Source organism: Colius striatus, chromosome 1 (genome assembly GCF_028858725.1).
Source record: "Colius striatus isolate bColStr4 chromosome 1, bColStr4.1.hap1, whole genome shotgun sequence".
In the NCBI taxonomy this organism is placed as follows: domain Eukaryota; kingdom Metazoa; phylum Chordata; class Aves; order Coliiformes; family Coliidae; genus Colius; species Colius striatus.
In genome coordinates, this window is record NC_084759.1 from 200,222,146 (window position 1) to 200,243,658 (window position 21,513).

At 49.7% G+C, this 21,513-nt stretch overlaps 1 protein-coding gene across 1 annotated transcript; it reads left to right on the plus strand.

Annotated features, from left to right (window-relative positions):
- The first annotated feature begins 6,027 nt into the window (after positions 1-6,027).
- Positions 6,028-19,145, plus strand: PHYH (phytanoyl-CoA 2-hydroxylase). Its single transcript, XM_061989370.1, has 9 exons — positions 6,028-6,201; positions 9,974-10,029; positions 10,487-10,597; positions 10,678-10,843; positions 11,432-11,513; positions 13,234-13,415; positions 14,133-14,282; positions 15,417-15,548; positions 17,764-19,145. The coding sequence occupies exons 1-9, from the start codon at positions 6,109-6,111 to the stop codon at positions 17,815-17,817; spliced, it is 1,026 nt and encodes a 341-aa protein (XP_061845354.1). The 5' UTR covers positions 6,028-6,108; the 3' UTR covers positions 17,818-19,145.
- The last annotated feature ends 2,368 nt before the right edge of the window (positions 19,146-21,513 follow it).

Genomic DNA, 21,513 nt, shown 5'->3' on the forward strand with positions numbered 1-21,513 from the left:
TACATTTGATAAGTAGCATATATTCTTAGAAAGTCAGTAACTGTTACCTCTCTTTTAATATGTTGGTTTCCTCAACCTTTGGCTTTTCTCCCTGCAGCAGGGAAAAAAAAAATAACACTTAAAATTCTTTGTGTCAGTAGATAAAGTCAGAAGAGTTTTGTTCTTTGTTTTATAGGTATTCCTTTGATTTTGTGTTTGATAGAAATTCAGGACACCCTTTTCCACTTAGGAGATAACAGAATTAGTGTCAGTGCCACAGTGAGAGGAGCATTAGTGTGAATGCTGCTGGCAAACTCTTCCAAGGAAGAGTCGTCTGCTGGGTGTACATCTGCATTCCGATCACAAGATGTGATTGGCAGCCTCTGAGGCTGGTGAAGTGCTTGAAGAGGGGAAAGATAATAAAAACACCTTTTTATTCAGCCTTTGGATGGATATTTTTCCCAGGCTGGGTGGTCATGAGGGAGAAGGGGATCCCCACTAGAATGGGCTGCCCAGATGGATTGTGGAGTCTCCTTCTGTGGAGACATTCAAGACACACCTGGATGAGTTTCTGTGTGACCTAGGTGGTCCTGCTCTGGCAGGGAGGTTGCACTAGATGGTCTTTCAAGGTCCCTTCCAATCCCTAAGATTCTGTGATCTGGGGAGCTGTAGGACCTCAACAGGAGCAACATCTCTGTGGAGGAGACCTCTGCCTATTGGCTCACTAGCTGCTGGAGTTAAATGGCATTGCAAGATGCAGCCACAAAGGAAGAGCCACAAAGGTTTTGTCATGTCCTTGGTGCTCTGAGCTGGCTATGATGGATCCAGCTGTCTGTGCTACTTCTGAAGGCATCTGTGTCTCCATGAGTAGTGGGCACCCATAGCTCTGAAGTTAGGGACAGCTGAGACCCCACCTCATGCTGGTGAAAGAAGACAGGCTGCAGTGTCTCGGTAAGTGGGTAGGGGGTGTCTAAAGCTTGAAATTCAGCAGAGATCAGGAACTAGAGACAAGACTTCAATTTTGGGGAAGGCAACGCTGTTCAACTTGTCTCTTGACACACCGTGTGTCCCCCCCCTGATGAATTTCCTCTAAGTGTGTCAAAACTAGCTTGAATCTGTTTCGCTCTGCTTCCAGATGAAGCAGTTTCAACTTCAGCACAGGCTTTGCTGCCCCAGACTCAGGTTCTGACTATGTACCTCCAACTAGTGCTGTTTGTGTGTTTACTTGCAAGGTTGACATACTTTCTGTTGTATATTTTGAAGGCATGAAAATGCTATTGTCCCACAAACCTTCAGAGAGGGGGAAATAGTAACAACAGAAAAAGGGGCCTGGTATTTCTAAGGTAAAAATAAATGTGTTCAGATGAGTATTCCTTATTCCTGGTCACTTGGGCAATGCCCCTACCATTGTAGCTAAACTTGCAGAGTAATTCTGCATAGAACAGATGTCTTACAGCCTGGTCCAAAGCAGGGACAACTTTGGGGTCACATGAAGTTGCTCAGGCCTGTGTGTGGTCAGGTTATGTCTCCAAGGACAGAAATGTCACAATCTCAGCACTCCCTGACTCAGTGTTTGACTGTCCCCATTCTGCAGCATTTTCTCTTTACATCTAACAGGATTTTTTTCTTGCTTCAGTTTGTGCCTTTCATCTTAATTTTGCTGTAAATTTTCAAGAAGAGTTTGTCTGTTCTCTGTCTCCTCCCATTAGGTGCTTGCAGACAGCTGTAGGATCTCCCTGGAGCCTTATCTTCTACAAGCTAATCTGTTTTCTCAGCCTTTCCTAGTGCATCATGTGCTTGAGCCCCCTCATTTTAGTGTCTCTCCACTGAACTCCCTCCAGGATGTCAGTGTCTCTGCTGGGGAGCCCCAAACTAAACACAGCATCCAGGTGTAATCTCCCAATATTCATACTGGGGAAGAACCACTGTCCCTGCCATCTGTCCTCACTCTGCCTGATGCAGCCCAGCATGCAGTCAGCCCTTTTCATTGTAAGCACACCCTGCTCGCTCCTGCTCACCTTGCCCTTTCTGCAGTACATCTCTACAAGCAGGCAGGCCTGTCCCAAAGCATGGCCTTTCTCTGTGCCAGGCACAGCACTCTGCCCTTGCTGAGCTGACAGGGATTCCTGCCACCTGCCTCACGAGGCATTTCACAGCCCTTTGAGCCCATGGTTCAGCCCATTTTCCACCCACATTACAGTCCTCCTATTGCAAGGTCAAACCCTTCCATAGGCTAAGGTGCAGGCTGCATATTGCCCCACCCTGCCTCACAGAGATGTTTCATCATAGAAAGGATGGAAAGGAAGTTGGCCAGCCTCAGTTTGCCTTTTGTAACTCTGTTCTGGCTCTTCCCAGAAGGCTCTTCCTTGGTGGACACAGCAAATCCAAGAGGCCTTACTCCATAATGTTGTTGGACACTGAGGTCCCCAGATGCTTTTTGTTGCCCTTTGTTAAGGCAGGTATGACGTTTGCCTTTTGCCAGTCATCAGGAACTTCTCCTGGCACCAGGAAAGAGCTCTACAGTCACTTTGACTCCTACAGAAAAATGCCACTTGGTCCCATGGACTTGAAAATGCTCACTCTGCTTCAGTGGTCTCCAGCTCAGCCTTCTGCAGTGTGGGTGATCCTCTGTGGCCCCATCCCCCACAGACCACACCAGCAAAGCCCAACGCAAAGAAGTCATCAAGGCTCTTGACCTCTTCCATGTCCTTTGTCACTACATCCCCCTATTTTGTTCTCCATTGGGCCCGTGTTTTCTTTGCCTCCCTTCTGCTGCTAAAGTATCTGTAGGAGCTCTCCTTGAACCTCCTGGTGGTGAGAAATGAACCTGTGCGTTGGTGGTGGATTTTGTTGTTGTTATTGACTCATCTACATCTGTTTTCCCTGGCATCTAAGTTAAAAAAGCTAATTTTGCTGAGCTGGAGCAGCTGCCGCTTCCCACCACAGTAAATTAAGCTTTCAGAAGACCTCATCTTTGGAATTACAGTTCTGATTATAATGTGGGTTTTAATAGTCAATTGAGATGCTTATTAAATTATAACAGTGTGCATTAGCAGCGTTCCTGTACTGCTGGAGAAATCTCCAGCGTTTAGTTTTTATTACGCTTGTGATTTAATGAACAGAAAACATTAAAACTAAAAGCCAAATGCCAAACAGCTGTATAAAAATGTTCTATAAAATTCAGGAAAATGACAGACATGGCTGTAAAAATACTTTGCAGAGACACAGCCCCTCTTAAATGCCATTAATTTTAATACAAAGATGAACACCACCATCAGTTTTCTTAACGAAGCAAATCTCTCCCTCGTTTCTTTTCTTGGGTTCATGAGATTTGGTCTGTGCTTCAGTGAAGCTTATCAGCAGATCTGAAAATGATCCACTCTGGGCTGCTCTGAGTGTGGTTGGTTGGGTTTTTTTTAACACAAATGGTGATGAAGATGCAGAGGATGGCATGTTTCACGTGCGTCCACACAACGTCTGTTCTGAGAGCGCCTGGCTGCTGTCGCTGTCACCGCCTGGTTCCTGCTGCTGCAGCCCACAGCACAGCCACCAGTGCCCAGGGATCCATCTTTTGGTGTGTGGAAGCTTGACCATGGGCTGTGTTAGCGGGAGGGTCCAACCACCCACCCCTCTGGGCCGAGGTGGAGGAGGTAACCTGTCTCAGCTGGGGTGTGATCTAACGGGGGGGGGGGGGGGGGGGGGGGGGGGGGGGACTGCACAAGCCAGCATTGCTATTACTGTTAATGTCATCAAGATAATCAGAGAAGCAGTAACTAAAAAGGAATAAATGTATTCAGTGCACAGAGAGATGAGTTTTTGAGGCTCCTCTTGTTTAAAAATGTGTGTATATGCATTTGAGTGTGTATTGTGCATGTACAAAAGCATCTTATCAACAACACTCCATTTAGCACAGTAAAATCACCACTTTTGGTTTATTTCTTTCAGGTACAAAAGACACCTTTGCATGTCAAACAGATCACAGTGGATGAAATACCTACATTGCAAATGGGTCCATGTCAGAATTGGCACGTGTACTATTGTTCTGGATAATCTTTTCAATGAGACTTCTACCTGAATTTTGAAGCAGGTGAATATTGATTGAGGTTCCTGTTTGAGTTTGTGTTGTGAAGGCAATTGCAGCATATATATCCCAATTATAAACAGACCCTTCAGTGCAGTTCCAAATAGGCCAACTTCAGTAAAAAAACTGTTACTCTGGTTGCTTTTTTTCCCTTTCCCTTTGCCCTCACTTGAATTTGATCTGAAGGACTTTCATTAACTTTCTGTTTGCCTCTGACTAAGAGTTTCCCAACAGCTCAGGAGTCAAAGGTCTGGTTTTGTTGGCAGTGAAGGGCTGGCTGCTGTCACTGCTGCTGCTAGTTGTCCCTTTGTGGTGTCTGTATGCATGTATCTGACTCCACAACATTGCACTGAGAGGGTTTTATCTGTCTTCCTAACCTTGTGTGTCCCATTTTGTGAGCAGCCTGTGTTTTGTGGTACCCCCCAAAGGGTGGGACTGCTCTGATTGTACGTGGAACCACTGAGCTCGAGAGCCAGAGCCAGGAGTGCAGCCCAGTCCAGGCAGCAGCCACAAATGGGAGTACCTAAACCTGCTCTGGTACATCTTGGCTTAAATCATTAGTTTTGCCACTGAGTTTTAAAGGAAATGAGCTTTTAGGATACAGGTGAAGTTCAGAAGCACTTCCTATCCATGCCTGGGCTTCTGCTTATCTGCAGCACTAACATGAAGCTTAATATACTGACAGCCAAGTTTTTAATCCATCCTGTCACCTCAGATTGCAGGAGTTTTACTGCAGCCCCTATCATCATGAGGCCACCTGGAGCAGCAGGGGCCACACTCTCGTGGTGCAGCACTGGGAGCAGGGACTGGCTGGACTACCCCTTGAGCAAAGGCTTCAGCAACAAGCTGGTGAGTGTGAAGATCTATTGGCATACGCTGAGTTACCAAAATAATGCCAGTTCTTAGCATGATGTTCTTCCAGTCCTTCTGCTGCCATCCAGCTTGTATTTGTTACTGGGTTTGCTGCCCTGTTTACCACTGCTGTGCTCTCCTGGCTCTCTCCTTCACATCCTCAGTTCTCCATGAGAGCTGCCTGCAAGGCTGGGTCTGGAGGACCCTGCCTTCTTCCCACCTCCATTCTCCTCAAAACGCCTCTGTCCCCACCTCCCTGTCCTGTCCCGGGGAAAGAGGAAAGGTGAAAGGCAGCAAATTCAGGCAGGAGATCCCTCACCTTCCAGCTTCATGGCACAGGTGTGACAGATGAACTGCCTGTCCCATCTGAGCCGTGACACGAGGGGCTGGACTCCACTTTGCAGAAGTGAGCGAGGCTCTGTGGTGCACTGGCAACAGGGTATGTGCAAAGTTACTGAAAATCAACTTTTGAACCGTGCTGCACATCTTAGTTACAAGGCTGTTTTCAGCCCTTCAATATTCCTCTCCTTGAATGTGTCAGTGGGTGACCTCACGGTGTGAATTCAGGTGGATGAGAGTGCATCAAGGACACTGGCTATTGGATATGCCACTAAAAGTACTGTACCCCAGCTCCAGAGGAATGCCACACCTCTACAGCTTACTTTTGCAACGCTCTCACCTTCCCAGGTGCTGCAACATGACTCTTTTTGCTCCTTTCCCTATTTTCCTGCAGAAAAGCACCAGATCTGCACCAGAAGGCTGGACAGCGAGGCCGCCTGCAGCCGTCCCTGATCTCCATCAGTGCAAACGAGGTACTTGGGATGCACCTCCATCAACACCTGGGAGTGACAGCAGGGCCATAAAAACCCCTCCAGACAGACTCCCGGAGGGAAGAGGCAGGAGCTTGCCAGTCTCCTTAGAGACAGGAGATAAAATATCCGTGCTGGCCTCGGCCACGGTGTGCGCCTGCGAGCACAGCGGACTGCCGAAATCCAGGCAGCCCGGGAACTGCTGGCAGAGGGAGGCGGGGGCCCGGGGCCGTGCAGCCAGGCGCTGAGGCTCGGCCGCGTCTGCGCAGGCTGCAGCCCGCCCTCCTCCCGCCGCCCGTCTGAGCATGCACGGCCGGCGCGGAGCCTGGCTGCTCCGCCTCCTGCTCCGCGGCTGAGCTCGCAGGGTCGGGCCGTCCAGCCGGAGCGATGGAGCAGCCCGGGAAGCGGTCGGGGCCGGCGGCTCGGCTGGACGCCATCCTCCGGCACCTTTGCCCGCAGCCGGGGGCAGCGCCTGCGCTGGTATCCTTTCTGGTTGGGGGATGGGGCGGGTGGAGCGGGATGTTGGCCCCGTTCGGGGTCAGGGCTCTGCTTCCCCCGCCCCGGCCAGCTGTGCCCGTCGCTCCCTGCCTCCCGTGTGCGCCGAGCAGGGCTTGGGGCGGTTCGCCCCGCAAGGACGCGGGCGGAGTCCCGCAGAGCCGCAGCGGCGGGCAGCGCTTCCCCGCCAGCCCCGGCCGTGCTGTGGGCTCAGCGCCCACCCACCCCAAGCACCTCCTGCTGCCCGGTGCTTTCTCCCGGCGGGTGCGTCGCAGGAGCCGGCAGCCCCCCGCGGCACACCTCCCCCAGCACTGAGCAGGGCATCACCCGCAGCCCGTTTTCCTCACGGATATCGGTGCGTTTGAGGCTGATAAACTCTGCGAGGCTTAGAAATTACTCAGCGAGTCTCAGACTGTGTTGAGAGGTACAAACTTGGCTGGCAGACCAGCAAAACCACCAAAGTTTGGTTTGTGAGTTGGAAATGAGGTGGAAATGTTGGAGGCTGCCTGCTTTGCTATAGATCGGAGAAAGGAAACCAGGGCAGAAGGAAGTTCCCATGTTGATCTGTCCCATGTTTCACAGAGTTAACTGACAACTACTGCTTGCTAATATTTTTAAATGCTGCTGATTCTCAGTGAGACCTCATTGCTGACAAGTTGCCTCTTAATTATAATCAATTGGAACAGCAAATGTGGTCCAACAGGATGTAGGAGTCTTCAGCTGCACTAAAAACACAAAGACAGATAGGCAGTAGTTGACTCAGACTGCCCTAAGACAAGGGTGCAGGTAGGAAGACCAAACTGGACATAAATGCCAGGAAAAGCACCCTGGTTGTAAAGAGCACAAGTAAGGAGAGCTGCTACACAAGCTGGTTTGACTTTAAATCCAGCTACAGTGGTCCTGACAGCTTTGGACAAAAGTGTAACTAAGCTGAGCTGGAGCAAGAAAGGTGAGTGGGTAAGTGACAGAATCTAGTAAGGACAGATTTATTTGATACATTACATCAATGGCTTGCTTTGAATCCCTGGCTTTGGTGAGTTGGGTAGGACAGTCCCTCCCAGAAAATGCCACTCCTTTTAGCAAAGGAGAAAGATCTGGAGAGCAGTAGCAGCACCAGAGACCTCAGCACTGCCTTCTGCCAGCTTTCCCCAGGCTCCGGCCTCCCCAGCCTGGAAACAAGAGCATCCTGGTCTTCTCTATTTCAAATGAATCCTGCATCACAGAGAGTTCAATACCTTCTTGTACACAGAATCACAGACTGATAGGGGTTGGAAGGGACCTTTAGAACTCATTCAGTCCAACTCCCTGCAGAAGCAGGTCCACCTAGATCAGGTCACATAGGAACATGTCCAGGAGAGTTTTGCAAACCTCCAGACAAGGAGCCTCCACACCCTCCCTGGGCAGCCTGTGCCAGGGCTCCCTCACCTCACACTGAAATAGTCTTTTCTTATGTTTAAATGCAACTTTTTGTGTTCCAGCCTCATCCCATTACCCCTTGTCCTGTCACTGGATCCAACAGAAAAAAATGATGCCCCAACCTCCTGACACCCACCATTTATATACTTGTAAATATTAATAAGATCCCCTCTCAGTCTCCTCCAGACTAAACAGCCCCAGTTCCTGCAGCCTTTCCAGTGGAAGAACTCTACCCTCACAGTTTCTCTCATGTGGCCTTGGGAAGGAGAGGAAGCAGTGGAAGGTGAAGAGTAACAGATTTTTCTCTGGAGCTTGGTGTAGGAGCCCGAGAGTAGTGCTCCATCACAACCCCAGCACTTAGAGTCTCCTTGCTGGAAGGCAGCCAGAAAGACACACCTTCACAGTGCTGGTGGCAGAGCTCTGTTCCCACAGCTGTGAGCTCAGCTTGGCTGCTGCCTGGTGTGGGACACTGGAAAAAAACTCAGCACACCAGCTGTAGATGTGAGGGTGTCCTCAAAATGCAGCCAGACAGGGGAAATTCAGAGAACAGCCACCCCTGTTGAGTGGTTTGTGTGTTTGGCTTCCTCAGCTCAGAGCCTGATGCTGCTGGCAGAGCTGTGGCTGTCGGGCCAGGGCCAGGTGTCTGTGAGGAGGTTTCTAAGAGAACTACACTAGTCTGTCTCTTGTCTTAGATACATGGGAGCTTGCACCATCCCATTGAGGCTCTGCAGGGAGATGCTTTGGAGAAGCTTCTGGGATCTTGAGCTTTGCTGTGCCCGTGCTTTGATCTCTCCAAAGTGTCTTGCACTGTGTGTTCCCAGGGATCGCATTGCCTGCTTGGTTGGTTAACATGCCTGTGAGTACAGGATTCACCAAAATGAGCTGCCAGAGGTGGCATCTGCTTCCCACCCTGTGTGCCTCTTGTTTTCAGTTGTCCAAGCAAACCAAACTTGTCGTTTGAGCATTGTGGAGGTGCCAAGAGGCAACCGAGTGAGAGGCAGAGGTGCTGCAAAGCCTGGGAGGAAGGTGTTCAAATGGGGCCCAGCACTTGGTGGGCTTGTCTCCCCTGTTGTGGGAGGGGAAGGTGTACTGAGGAGAGTACCACAACTGGGATTCAACCAGTGCTCTCTGTGGACATTTAGGAGCCTGAAAGGCCAGGAGTCCCATTTTCACTGCAGTTGGACCTGTATGTGGAGCGGTAGTGCCCTCAGTTGGGGAACAGCTCTGGGAGTTGCTGTGGTAGTTTCCAGCTGTCTCTTGCTTCCCTCTCTGTCTTCCATCCAATTCTCAGCACCTTTTCCTTCCTCTGGCTCATCATTTTTACTACAGCTTTTTGCACGTGTTTCTTCTCTCGCTGTATGTGACTCCTGACCAGCTAATGTTTAAGCTCACACCAGTTTAGGGGCTGTACACAACTGTTGAGATGAAGGCTGATCCTTATTCCAGAAGCATGCATGCTTTTATGGTGCAGTTAAAAAGCAGTGGTGAGCAGCACAAGAGGGAAGTCTTTGGTTTACTCAGAAACCTGAAGCACAGGAGTCTGCAAACAATGCACCTACAGACCTGCATGAAAGTGCTCATTTTCGTCCTTGCCCCTGGATGACACTTCAGTACCATGAACAAAGCTCTTGTGAGGCTTCATTAGCAAGTGGGGTGTAATTGTAATTGCAGTGAGGATGTCTGTCTCTGCAGGGGAGAACACAACTGTGCTTGTGTAAACTGTTGAAATGACCTGAGGTAGAGGACAAGCCCACAGCTCTCCTTTCTTCATGCTCTCCCAATCAAGTTGGGGAGGGACCTAATCTCTGTAGTAACTGCAGAGAAGGTGAAGGTTTGCCCCACCACATGGGAATGTGAAGTCCCAGGTTCTCCCCATATGGCTTTGAAGTGCCAGATTTGGAGCCAGATGTTTGGAGGTGAGAGATGGAGATGCACCTCCAGGAGACAATGGGGTGTTGCTTAGGTCTGGCTGCTCTCTCAAACACAGGGAGGGAAAGTGGGCAGGTAAACATCTCCACTGAGCATCTCATGGAGCATCTTGGTGTTAGGGGAGGTGCACTGAGGGCTGTGGGCTGCTCTGGAGCCTCAGGCATTTGTTCTGACTTTTCTATCTGCATGGACAGGGCTGTACTACACTGTCATTTGATACTTGTCTGGCAGACATCATACTCTGAGGGTAGGAAAGATGAGGGTTTTTTACAGGGAAAATAAACAGGAACATGAACTGAATGTCCAGCACAACACTTGTCTTTAAGGTGAGCCTCACTGTAGCATTCAGGACATGTACAGGGATTTTCTACTCTGTTGTGCTCGAGTCCATGCTCCTTAATTCCCATCCCAGACAAGTGTTCCTACTGCAGCCCAAGTGAGTGCTGTTCCTCAGCCAGGGAGGTTTTGGTAAGCTGTGTGTCCCTTTGTAAAGATAAACAAAAAATAACCTGCAAACCTCAGTTCCTTTTTGCACCCTAGCACAAGTGTTGCTCACAAGGCCTTGGGTAGCCTTTCATTTTGCAAGGGCAGATTCTCCTTTGTTTAACTGAAGCTTAATAAACAGTTTAACCACGCATGTCCCAGTGGATAATCTGTCTGCAGAGCGTGTTCCCCTGTGCTTCTGTGAGAGTAAAGCTGCTGAGGACTGATCTCAGCTTTCCTGCTCACTTCTCCAATTTGGGAGGCAACAAGGGAGATGCTTTGAACTCTGCCCCAGCAGCAGTGGGTGGCTGTAGGCAGAGATGCTGCACAGCCACAGACACACCGTGGGGCTCTGTAGGAGGTGGGCAATGCTGAGGGTTCCCCCCCACACTGCTCCCCATGCCCTGCCCAGCCCTGCTGACGTGTTTCTCCTCTGGCTCAGCTACACGGTGGACAACGACGTGCTGAGCACAGAGCAAAGGCAGTTCTATGAAGACAACGGGTATCTGCTGGTGCGGAAGCTGGTGTCTGACGCGGACATCGAGCGCTTCAGGTACGGGCCCTTGGCAGCAGCGTCCCCAGGCAGCTCTGGAACATGGACTCTGCCAACACAGACCTTCCTCTGCTTTGCAGGAAGGAGTTTGTGAGGATCTGTGAAAAAGAGGTGAATCCACCTGGAGCTATGATTATGAGAGACAAGTCCCTGAGATCCCAGTATGAGCAGTCTGAAGGAGCAGTTAATAAAGTGCAGGACTTCCAGGAAGATGAGGAGCTGTTCAGATACTGTACTCTGCCAGAGGTAAAGCAAAACACACCAGAAAGGGAGACGGTGGTGGAAGAGCTGGTATGAGTGTGTCTATGTTTTAATGCCTATGCGAAGAAGCTTCTTTTGGTTCTGCTAAAGCTACATCCTTTGTCCCTCAGAGCCCTGTGTGTCGTTCCCATCATGATAGCCATGTATGCAGGGAAGGAATATCAGGCCATCTTTTAAGAGTGTTCTATGTGAACACGTGATGGATGGTGGTCTGTCCTCTACTGCTGTGGCATGGAGCAAGCCATGGACACAGCTATCCCAAGCTGTGCCAAGCTGGTGGGACAGATGAGCCCTGTTGTCTGAATGCGTTTTACCCAGGCAAAGCACCTGCTCTCTGGGCAGCTCCAGCTTTGGAGCCAATATTCCTCTGTGGCAGACAGCCATAGCTTTGTGAAAGTACCACCCTCCCCATGTCTTTTACCCCATCCAGCAGCCTGCTGTACCATCTTCCATCTTGTCACCCTCCTGTCCTGCATCTCTTTTCCTCCAGGTCCCAGCACTTCCTCTGCAATCTTTCCCCCTGTCTTTCATGTTCCTAATGTTCTTTGTTTTCTGATGTTTTCTTCCCTGTAGATCCTCAAGTATGTTGAATGCTTCACAGGGCCAAACATCATGGCAATGCACACCATGGTGATAAATAAACTGCCAGATTCTGGTAAGGAAAACTTGCTTGAGAGGGAAATGGAGAAATTGTTGTGTGCATGCTTGCTATCTGTCCAAAACTGAACTGAGTGTCTTAGAAAAGCTGTTTGAAAACATGTGAGAGAAATTAAAACCAAAGAATTTTGGAAACTTACAAGGGCACTTCCAAGTTTGTTTCCTTTTTACCTTGGCTTAACAAGGTAACAGTTGTTGTCTTTCAGTGTTCCCTGGGTGTATTTTTTGCTAGAGATGGTGATTGTCTTGGCTGCACCACTGGTGTTCAAGGTGGGCAAGTGAGCTCCCTCTTCAGCCAGCTGCACTTGCATGAAAGCCCAGGGTTTAGAGCATGACATGCTTTTTAAGCTCAGCTTTTAAAACGTGTTGCAAATGAGCCTGGGTAACAGGCAATAAATACGGTGATGGCCTTTGCATGAGGGTTATCAGCTCCTGACCTCACTGACAACTGTTGCATGCTCAGCATTTTTATGCAAAGCACCCATACTTGTACAGGTGCCAAAAGAAGGATTTTGAAGCCTGCCTTTGGCTCCTGTCTCTGGAAATTGTATAAATCACAATTTATACAAGAGGGATGGGCAGGGAGAGAGACAGAATAACCATATCACACTTTTCCAAAGTAGTTTTGACTCTACATTAGGTGTTTTGGTTTTATGAAGCTGAGGCCTGAGCTGTGCTTCTTATTCTCAAGTGTGCAGCTTCTGAGTAGATACATAATGTATTGAGTTAATGAAATTCTGAGTTTGTTCAAGTTACCTCCCATCTGTCATCTTAAATATTCCACAGGAAGCTCTGTTGTTTTGGTTGGGAAATTCAACAGCAGGACATACGTTTTTATAGTAAAAACAATGGACCAGGAATGGGAAGCTGCTCTGTATTTGCAAGGTGTTGAGGAGTACTTCAGGAGAGGTGCAGATCTCAGGAGAGTTTTTGAGGCTGCTCACAGTCTGAATAAAGTGGCAAGTGGAAACATCCTGACTATATCTATTTGTGAGCAAACTCAGTGGCAAAATAAACCCACAAATAATATGTAAAAGGCTGTTTTGGTGTGGATGATACACTTCCATTTCCATAGCAGTGAAAGAAATAACAAACACAACTTCAGAACTAGTTGTGTTTGTTTAAGGCTAATAGAGTGCTGGGGAGGCTACAGTCCATACCTTGGGATTTATCTTCTTAAAACAAAAGAAGGCTAAATGAGCACGTGTTGGGTGCAGCACAGAGAGGATTGACTCAGCAGCACAGCAGTACATCAGGTGACTACAGACAGCATGAGTGTTTGAAGGTCTTTATACTGGGAAAAGTTTGTGCAACACTGCACTGGTTAAAGGTCACAAAGCAGGAGAGCAGCCAAAGTCAATCACACAATCACAAGATGGTAGGGCTTGGAAGGGACCTCTGGAGATCACCTGGTCCAGCCTCCCTGCTAATAGTGAAAACTTGTCAGAGGGTGAAGGATTGCAAAGGAAATCTGAGGGATGGCACAGCCAGGCAGCCTCCTGGCACTCCCTGTGCCACTGCTGACCCCAGAGCCATCTCTGTGCTCTTGGTCCATCTCGAAATGCTTCCAAGGCGATGGTGGGCTGGAGCAGACACTGAGCACACAAAGCCTCTCCAGCGGCAGCTTCTAAGGACACGTTACGAGTGCAGTGGGTTAACAGGAAGGAAAAAGCTGTGTGACCTTTGATGAGCTTGAGGGTTTCAAACCTGTGTTGCAGATGAACAGACTTTCCTGCACCCCATGCATCAGGACTTGCACTATTTCCCCTTCCGGCCTGCGTCGCGCATCGTGTGCTCCTGGACTGCCATGGAGAGGGCTGACAGCCACAACGGCTGCCTGGTTGTGCAGCCAGGGACACACAGGCAGCCCCTGAAGCCCCACGGCTACCCACAGTGGGAGGTACAGCAGCAGGGGGGTGGGCAGGGCCTCAGGGGGTTGGCTGGGGAGAGCTGAGGTTTTCACTGATGGGGTTTGTGCTTGTGCAAAAGCTGAGTGGTTGCTGCAGGAGGGAGCTGCTTGGTTGGCCTTGCTCTGTGTAACCTGGGTAGATTTGCCTCTTTTCCCACTTTCAGCTCAAAATTGTCTGGCACACCATATTGTAACAGGATAAATACATGTAACTGACTTTCCACTGCTCTTTCCAAGTCTGAGGACTCTTTGTTCTCCTGAAAACATTCCTGCCTGGTCTCAAAGAGGAGAAACTGGATGGTAAAGAGCTGGATGCAATTAAATAGTAATGTGTATCTTCCTCAAAAACAAATGTTTCCTGACCTAGCCATCACCTGGTTGCTGATGGTTATACTGGGAGCAGAAGGCTGGACCCCAGCAGTGGCATCAGGCCACTCTCATGGGGTTCCCCAGTGCCCTTCTCTGTTCTCTCCAGACAGGAAATATTCTTCATTGTCTGAATCCAGCTCCAGTAAATGAAAAAAGTGGTATTTTGTTGTTACTTCAGGCTTGAAGTAGGCAGGCTGTGGGCAGGTGGGCAGGCTCTTAGCTGGGCACACGGAGCGTGCTGCAGGTCAGGCAGAGTTGGAGCTGTCCCTCTCACAGATTTGGCTCTTGCTCTGTTTGTTACAGAGTGATTTCAACTCAGACCTTTTTTGTTTTTCCTAGGGTAAAACCAACCAACTTTTCCATGGGATACTGGATGAGGATGAGACGAGTCCCAGGGTTCAGCTCATCATGGAGAAGGGAGACACGGTGTTCTTCCATCCCCTGCTCATTCATGGCTCTGGGATAAACAAGACATCAGGTTTCCGGAAGGTAGGGAACCATCTCTTGATGTGGCTTGTGATATTTTGGGGTTCTTAAAAACTGATACAGCTACACACAACACCCCTTTTTCCAAGCTCATGGATATGTGGATGAACTTGTAGCTTCCTAATATACTTTTACAGTCTCTTTTTTGGTTTGAAACACCTCTGTGCTTTGGGAGCAGAGCATGCTGAGCAGCTGCTGGAGGCAAACAGGAGTAGAAATTAGATGTTGAGTCTATGTTTGAAGCCTGGCTGCCTGTCTTTGCTTTTCCAGTAGTTCCCTTTCAGCTATTCCAAATGTCAGGAGCTTCTTTTTCTTCCCCCTGCCTTCTTGGTATCTCATGTCTGGATAGCAGGAGCCTCCATCATCCAATGCAGTATATAGATATATATAGATATATGTAGATATATATGATAATATGACCCATTTTTTCTATTGAAGATGTGATTATGCATCACCTATTTGTTTTGCATCATGGTTATTTAACTGAAACAGGCAGAAGAGCCCTCCTTTGGAGGCCTGATCCTTTCTCAGAAGTGGGTTCATCCAGGAACTGCAGGGAACTGCAGCCTTTAGAGCAGCCGGTAGCAGCAATGCAAATATTTCCCCTCATGCACTACCACACAGGTTGCTCTGCTTTGATTTTCTTTTGCATAAACTACATCAACTACTACATGGCCCACTCTTTGAAATCTGGCATGATCTTGCTTGCAGCTGGCATAGCCCATGTGATGAGAGAACAGCTTTTTTAGACTCTGCTTAAGCAAAAGAACTGATTACAAATTCAGTGCTTTGATGGGACTGTCAGGGTGCAGAAAGCAAGGACCCTTATTGAACACTCATATCTGCTCCAGCCCTGGCTTTCCCTTATTCCCACTCTGGTTGCTGATATTCTGAGATCAGGTAGTACAGTTTGTGCTGAGGGAGTGTACAGGAGAGGAGAGAAGGAAGAAAAACACGTCAGCAAGCAAGAGTGTTTCTCCAGGGGGAGGTTCTCAGGAGAGCAGGAGTGCTTGGAAAGGAGGGAAGGGATTTGCTGCCATGATCTGTAAGGCCTGAGGATGTCCACTATGTGGGAGGAACGAGATTCTGTTCCAGTGGTTGGTGTGGCACTGAGTGCTGTTCTGTTTCCTCACACAGAGTATAAGCTGTCACTTTGCCAGCTCTGAGTGCTACTACATTGATGTCAAGAACACGACCCAAGAGCACCTGGAGAAAGAATTGGTAGAAATTGCTCACAAGAAATACAACTTGACTTCTGTGGATATGAAGGTGAGACTTGCCCTTTGGTACAATCCAGCTCAGTTCCCGTTCCTAAGTCTCTGGTGTGACAGATTTGTGCTTCTTGCTGTGCCCAGTTTGGCAGACCAAGCTGTGCCAAGCAGAGCTGCTTGGCTGAATGTAAGCCCTGATGTTTGGAGGATGTCTGTCAGGCCTTTTGCGGCCTGTGTGCTCATAAGGCTGCTCCTTCCTGCGTTGGAGAAGTGGCCTTGCTCTATGGGCATCCCTTGAGCTCTGGAAGTTCCTCCTTTTCCTTCTCAGCTTGACAAAATGGGTGTTGTGAGCAGGCCTGGATCCCTTCCCACGCTGGCTCTGTGGGTGCAGGGCAGCTCAGGGCTTCAGTAGGCAGCTGTGACTGATGGTGTAGTGTATTTGAGGAGGGGTTGAGATGGCTGAGCCCTCAGCCTGCTCTTAAACCCTTTGAGGGGATTCAGACTTCACCCCTCTGAGTGGCCATGGGGAGGACTAACATGGCAGGGCAGGGTGAAGTACAGGCAAGCTTTGCCCTTTGCTACATCTCCTGATTCACACTTGTGGTAAATGTGTCTGAACCAGAGTTACATTTGCAGTTACATTGGCCTGCATGATGTAAATAGGAAAATGTGATCATCCCTTGCCCTGGATTTGCAAGTGACTTTAATAAATTCAGTGCTTGCCCACAGTCCTTAGTTTCCCCTCCTAATGGCAGGCAGGTTTTCCTCTTCAAACAAGTAGCCACATCCGACTGCAACCTTTTTGTTGTTACATATAATCCTTGCCTCCAGAAAATAGAATGAGGGTAATGGACTCTTGCTGAATAACTGAGACCTTTGTGTAAAATAGAAAGTGCATCCAAGTTCTTCAGGGGTTCAGCCACTGAAATAAAAACAAACCTTGTTACTGGTGTGGAAAGGTTCTGAGTTTCTTAATCCACAGCACTTCCCAGACACCTGCACCACCAGCATCAAGGCAGTAAAGTCTCAGTGTCATAGGCAGTGGTTTTCTTTTAAAACTGACATATTTTACAGACATGCAATATGTTGGGCATTCTGCAGGAGAAGGTGCTTTTTTTTTACCCTGGGGGGTTTAGTTTAGGTTTCCCCACAGGGTGTCTGTGTATGGTGGGGTGTCCAGCTGTGCTTCTCAGTTGTCTCTGAAGTTACAGCTCGCTTGGCTTGTGATTCCTGGAGTTATTTAGGGGAAATGCAAGTGATGGGCCACGAGACTCTCTCCTTCTTGTGAGTGGAGGTGAGGTTGTGCCCATACAAGCCTCAGATGAGTCTGTGTGTTTTCATGTAGCTCGAGTCTTTTTGTTTTCTAACCAGAGTTGGAGGTTTCTCCCAGAGGAGTGCTTGGCTCTTTCACCTTCACAAGTAATCCTCATACAGGGAAACAGAGGTGGGAGCTGGCTCAGGAACCCACCCTCTGTGAAGCAGACAGCTGTGATCTCTGTTTGTACAGTCTGCAGCAGCACCTGCCCAGCACCTCATTTCTGACTAAGGGCTTGCAGTCATATCTTTTATTTCCTTCTGGTTTCTGCTGCACAAGGAATCTCGTGCTCCTGGGCAGTGGTGTGGAGGTGCAGTCTCAGCTGGTGAGACTGAGGTGCACGAGGGAGGCTCTGTGTGCCCAGGCAGGAGAGGGTGACTCCCACAAGGGTCAGCTTCTCTCTGCTCCACATCTTTCTTCTTATGCCACTTTCCAGAACTGAACTGTGGATGCCTGGTACTTGTGTAACACCTTACCCTGGGACAGAGATTGTTTCTTCCTTGGTAGCTGGTACAGGGCTAGTTTGGATTTAGTGTGAGAATAATGTGGATGTTTTGATTGTTGCTAATTAGTGCACATCTTGAGTTAAGGGCTGTTGAGTTTCCCTGCGAGGAGGTGCCCAGGAAGCTGGGAGGGAGCATGGCCAGGATGGCTGACCCAAACTAGCCCAAGGGCTATTCCTTACCATAGGGCATCATGGCCAGTGCAGCAGCTGGGGAGAGACTGGCTGTGGAGGACAGATCACTGCTCAGGCATCGCTCAGCGGGAGCTGAGCAACTGCTGTCTCTCTGTTCTTGATATTTAGGGGTTGAATGGATGTTCAGTAAGTGGGGTGTTTCTGTGGGGAGGTAGCCGTGCACAGAATGCTCTATCTATTCCTATCTCTACAAACTGGATTCCTGGTCACAGCTTTTGCTGGCCCTTGAGGCTTTTCCTTTCTCTCATTTTTGTTTCGAAGGATATTTGGAGCTTCCGAGCGCGGCTTGTGCAAGGGGAGAGAATTAACCTGTAGAACCACCTCTGAAGAGCAGGATGGAAACCACATGCCTGACAAGGAGCTGCTGTGATCAGAGGGTGCAGCCCCTGCCTCAGCAGGCAGAGCTGTGTGTGCTGTATTAGTGACTTAGCCAAACCCTGCATCGCAGAATCACTTCATGCTAATACAGAGTGTTTGCACTGAGGTAAAACAAATTATGTGCATCAAAAATCCCTTAACCCAGAAAAGCAGAGGTTTGCTGTGCTTAGCCATGACAGGTAAAGAGCTGGGGTCTTGAAAGAACACTTTGATTTTTCTTGCTGTTTTAATTCTTGTTTTCCACAAGTTCCTCCATGCCATCCCTTTGGAATGATGCTTTACTAACAAAAGGCTTTATGCAGGAATCTATGCAAGGGTTGGGTTTGAGTGTTTCCAACTTCCTTTTCTGTGCACAAGAACTAAAATGAACACGAGTTCCACACCAGCCCTCAGTGTGAGCTCCCATGGGAGGGTGTTGGTACAGCTGATGGCAATGGGGACATTGGTACCAGCAGAGCCAGCAGTGTAAGGAATGAGGTGAAGGGAAAGCAGCAGCCACTCCCATGGAAAAGCAGGATTATGGTGGGAAGGTGATGGCTGGTGCAGTTCCTCAGCCATGGCCTGGGCAGGCATCGCATCTTACCCAGCAGTGCTGGTGCAAGTGAGCACATGGCTGCTGGGGCAGGGAGCTGCTGGGGCAGGGAGCTGCTGGGGCAGGGAGCTGCTGGGGCAGGGAGCTGCTGGGGCAGGGAGCTGCTGGGGCAGGGAGCTGCTGGGGCAGTAAACCAGCCTGCTTTTGGCCCTACACTGTAGGCACAAACGTGGCTTGGACCAGCCAGCTTCAATAAAGATGGTAGGGACAAGTTAATGCAGCTGGCAAGCTACATCCAATTATCAGAAACAGGTGCTGCAAGTTAATCAGTTGGGCCCTGGGTGATCACATGAGCAGAAGCAGCATATGAGGAGGCAGCCAGCAAAGGAAGGGTGGCTTTGAGTCAGCTCTGTTGGTTGTACTACGTTGCCCGTGTGCGTCTCTGCACGTGCATTACCTAGATTCTCTACATCTTTCAATGAATATTGCTTGCACCACTACAACACTACACAACCCCTCAGGCTGTATGAAACCAGAGAGTCCTTCTCCTAGGCTGGAGGGGCTGGGGAGAGGGGCCCTGGGGGGCTGCCAGGCCAGGGAGGAGGTTGGGTGCTCCCTGGGAGGTGCTGGTGGCAGAGTGGAACGATGTACGCTGAAATTAGCTTCTCACCTTTCACAGTGTTTCCCCTTGCTTTCTGAAAGAGTCTTTCTATTTTTGGAAGTACAGATTAAATCAAAGCAAAACTGTGTTCAAGGGCTGTGTTGTATTATTTCTGCTGCTCAGAAGCTCCAGCGGTGGGTGTGACGTTGAACACTAGTGCAAAGAGCTCTGCTCCACTTCCATCCTGAGCTCTGCTCCACTTCCACCCAAAGAAGGTGCCAAAACTGTACCAGAAGCTGCACTGAAGGGTTCTCTTGGCTCCTTCTGCTCCATTATCTCACTGCTCAGGAGGTTGCTCAGGCCAAGCAGGAGATGAGGTGCTGTCTCATCCTTAGCCCCAGGGGCTCCATGGGGGTGCCCACACAAGCGGCCTGACCACGACACCAGGAAGTCTGAGGAGGGGGGAGACTTTAGGACAGGCCCTCAGCCCCGCTTAGTGGACCACTGGAGTATCCTGGTTCCTGCATCTCTTCCCATGCCCTCTGTCTTACCCTGGCTCTGATCCCTCTCTTGGGGAGATGTGCCCTGATGCCCCTCCACACTTGGACCTTCTCAACCTGCTGTTTGCTGTATGGGCCCCAGTGAGTGATTTCCAGTGAGATGGAAGCTGGTGACTTAGCCAATGTTGTTCTGTTGACCTTGCTGAGCTCTGGCTCACAGCTGAGCTGGTGCTGTCCTTGGGACTTCTGTGAGGACTCAGCGTATCCCATCTGGTTCACAGCCAGGGTTCATGGAGAGCCTTCACTGCTGGGTGTACCTGGCATGGCTGAGCTGAGCTGACTGCAGGGGAAGCTGTGACCCTGGGACAGGTTGTCCATCAGATTCCCATTTTCCAGACTGAATTGCTGTTACTGCAGCTGGGACAGAGAAGGAAAAGAAGAACTTTTGCCTTGTGTTTAAATGTTGATTGTCTCTTTCAGAGGAACAAACCCCTCAAAGACCTCACAGGTCATCTAAACTTGGTTTTCTCACCTGATAGGAGACTCATGTCCTTATTCCTTCCTACAGCAATAGGTCCAGAGCCAGGGGAGGACAGAGTTGGGGCAGGCACCTGTGTGCAAGGCCAGCTCAGCTCCTAACAGAGCCAAGGGGTCCAGTCTTTGCGCCCCAAAATGACCCTGGGCAGAGCCAGACCCAGCAGGGCTTTTTGGCTGGTTCTCAGCAGAGCTACAGGTTCATAGGTGTGAGACTTTCTCCCTGGGAGAGTGAGGATCTGCAGGCACCTCCTCGCTGGGGGTGTGAGCAGGGACTGGAGCCCCTTCCCCGGTTCATGTCACTGACCTCCCATGTGAGGGATCTGCCTGGTCAGTGCTTTCTTGTTCCTGTTGCCACCCAGCCCAGGCAGCAGAGATGGTGCAATCTCAGGTTTCCAAACACATGCCCCATCAGTGGAAATTCAGCACAGAAGTTCACCTCCCTCTCCAAAACTGTGCTTTTTGGACAAAAACCCATAACCATGTATCTCAGAGCAGGATTCCCTGCAATGCAGTGCAGGGGATTTGGGCACATCAGCTGGGTGACGGCAGAGGGAGCTGCAGCCACGGGAGAGCTGCAGGCTGTTGTCAGCCTTCAGCTCCCAACCCCTCCTTTGAACTACCACCAGGGCAGCAGGAAGAGAAGAGCAATAGTTAATCAAGGCACCTGCTGCCTCAAGCAGGAGAAAACGTGCCTGGTGTGCCACAGCCCCCTGAAGAACAAGTGCAGGCATCTCAGTGCTCTTCCCAAACATGGTGCCAATCCCTCAGTGTTTTCTGCAGTCCCACACTATCAAGCTCTTTCAGAAAGGGAGTATTTCTCGTTAACATACGAAAAGCTCACATGGAAAAAATAGAGCCCTGCCAAAACAAGGGATCGAGTTCAGCCTGTGCCTGCCACCTTTTTTGGAGTTTGAAGGAAAGCTGACTCCTGTTCAGAATGAGGAGATCTGTGTTCACAGAATCACAGGATGGTGGGGGTTGGAAGGGAGCTCTAGAGATCATCCAGCCCAACCCCCTGCTAAAGCAGGATCACCAAGATCAGGTCACACAGGAGCGTGTCCAGTTGGGTTTGGAACCTCCAGAGAAGGAGCCTGCACACCCTCCCTGGGCAGCCTGTGCCAGGGCTCCCTCACCTCAACAGCAAAGGAGTTTTGTTTATGTTAAACTTATGTTTAAATGGAACTTTTTATGTTCCAGCTTGTGCCCATGACCCCTTGTCTTGTCACTCCCAGTACCTGGTGGGTTTGCACGTTGTGCTCACGTTGGGGCTGTCGGCAGCAGCTGATCCCCAGCGCTCCTCATCAGAAAGTGTATTCATAAATGTGCTGTGCAGACACAGTTCCTCATGGCTTGGCCTGGCCTGGCTTGGCTGCTGGAGCCCTCCAGAGGTCAGCTTGTGTTGGAGACTCAGAAGGGGACATTTAGATTGTGTGGGAGCTGTTTACCTTGGGCAGTGCCCCGGC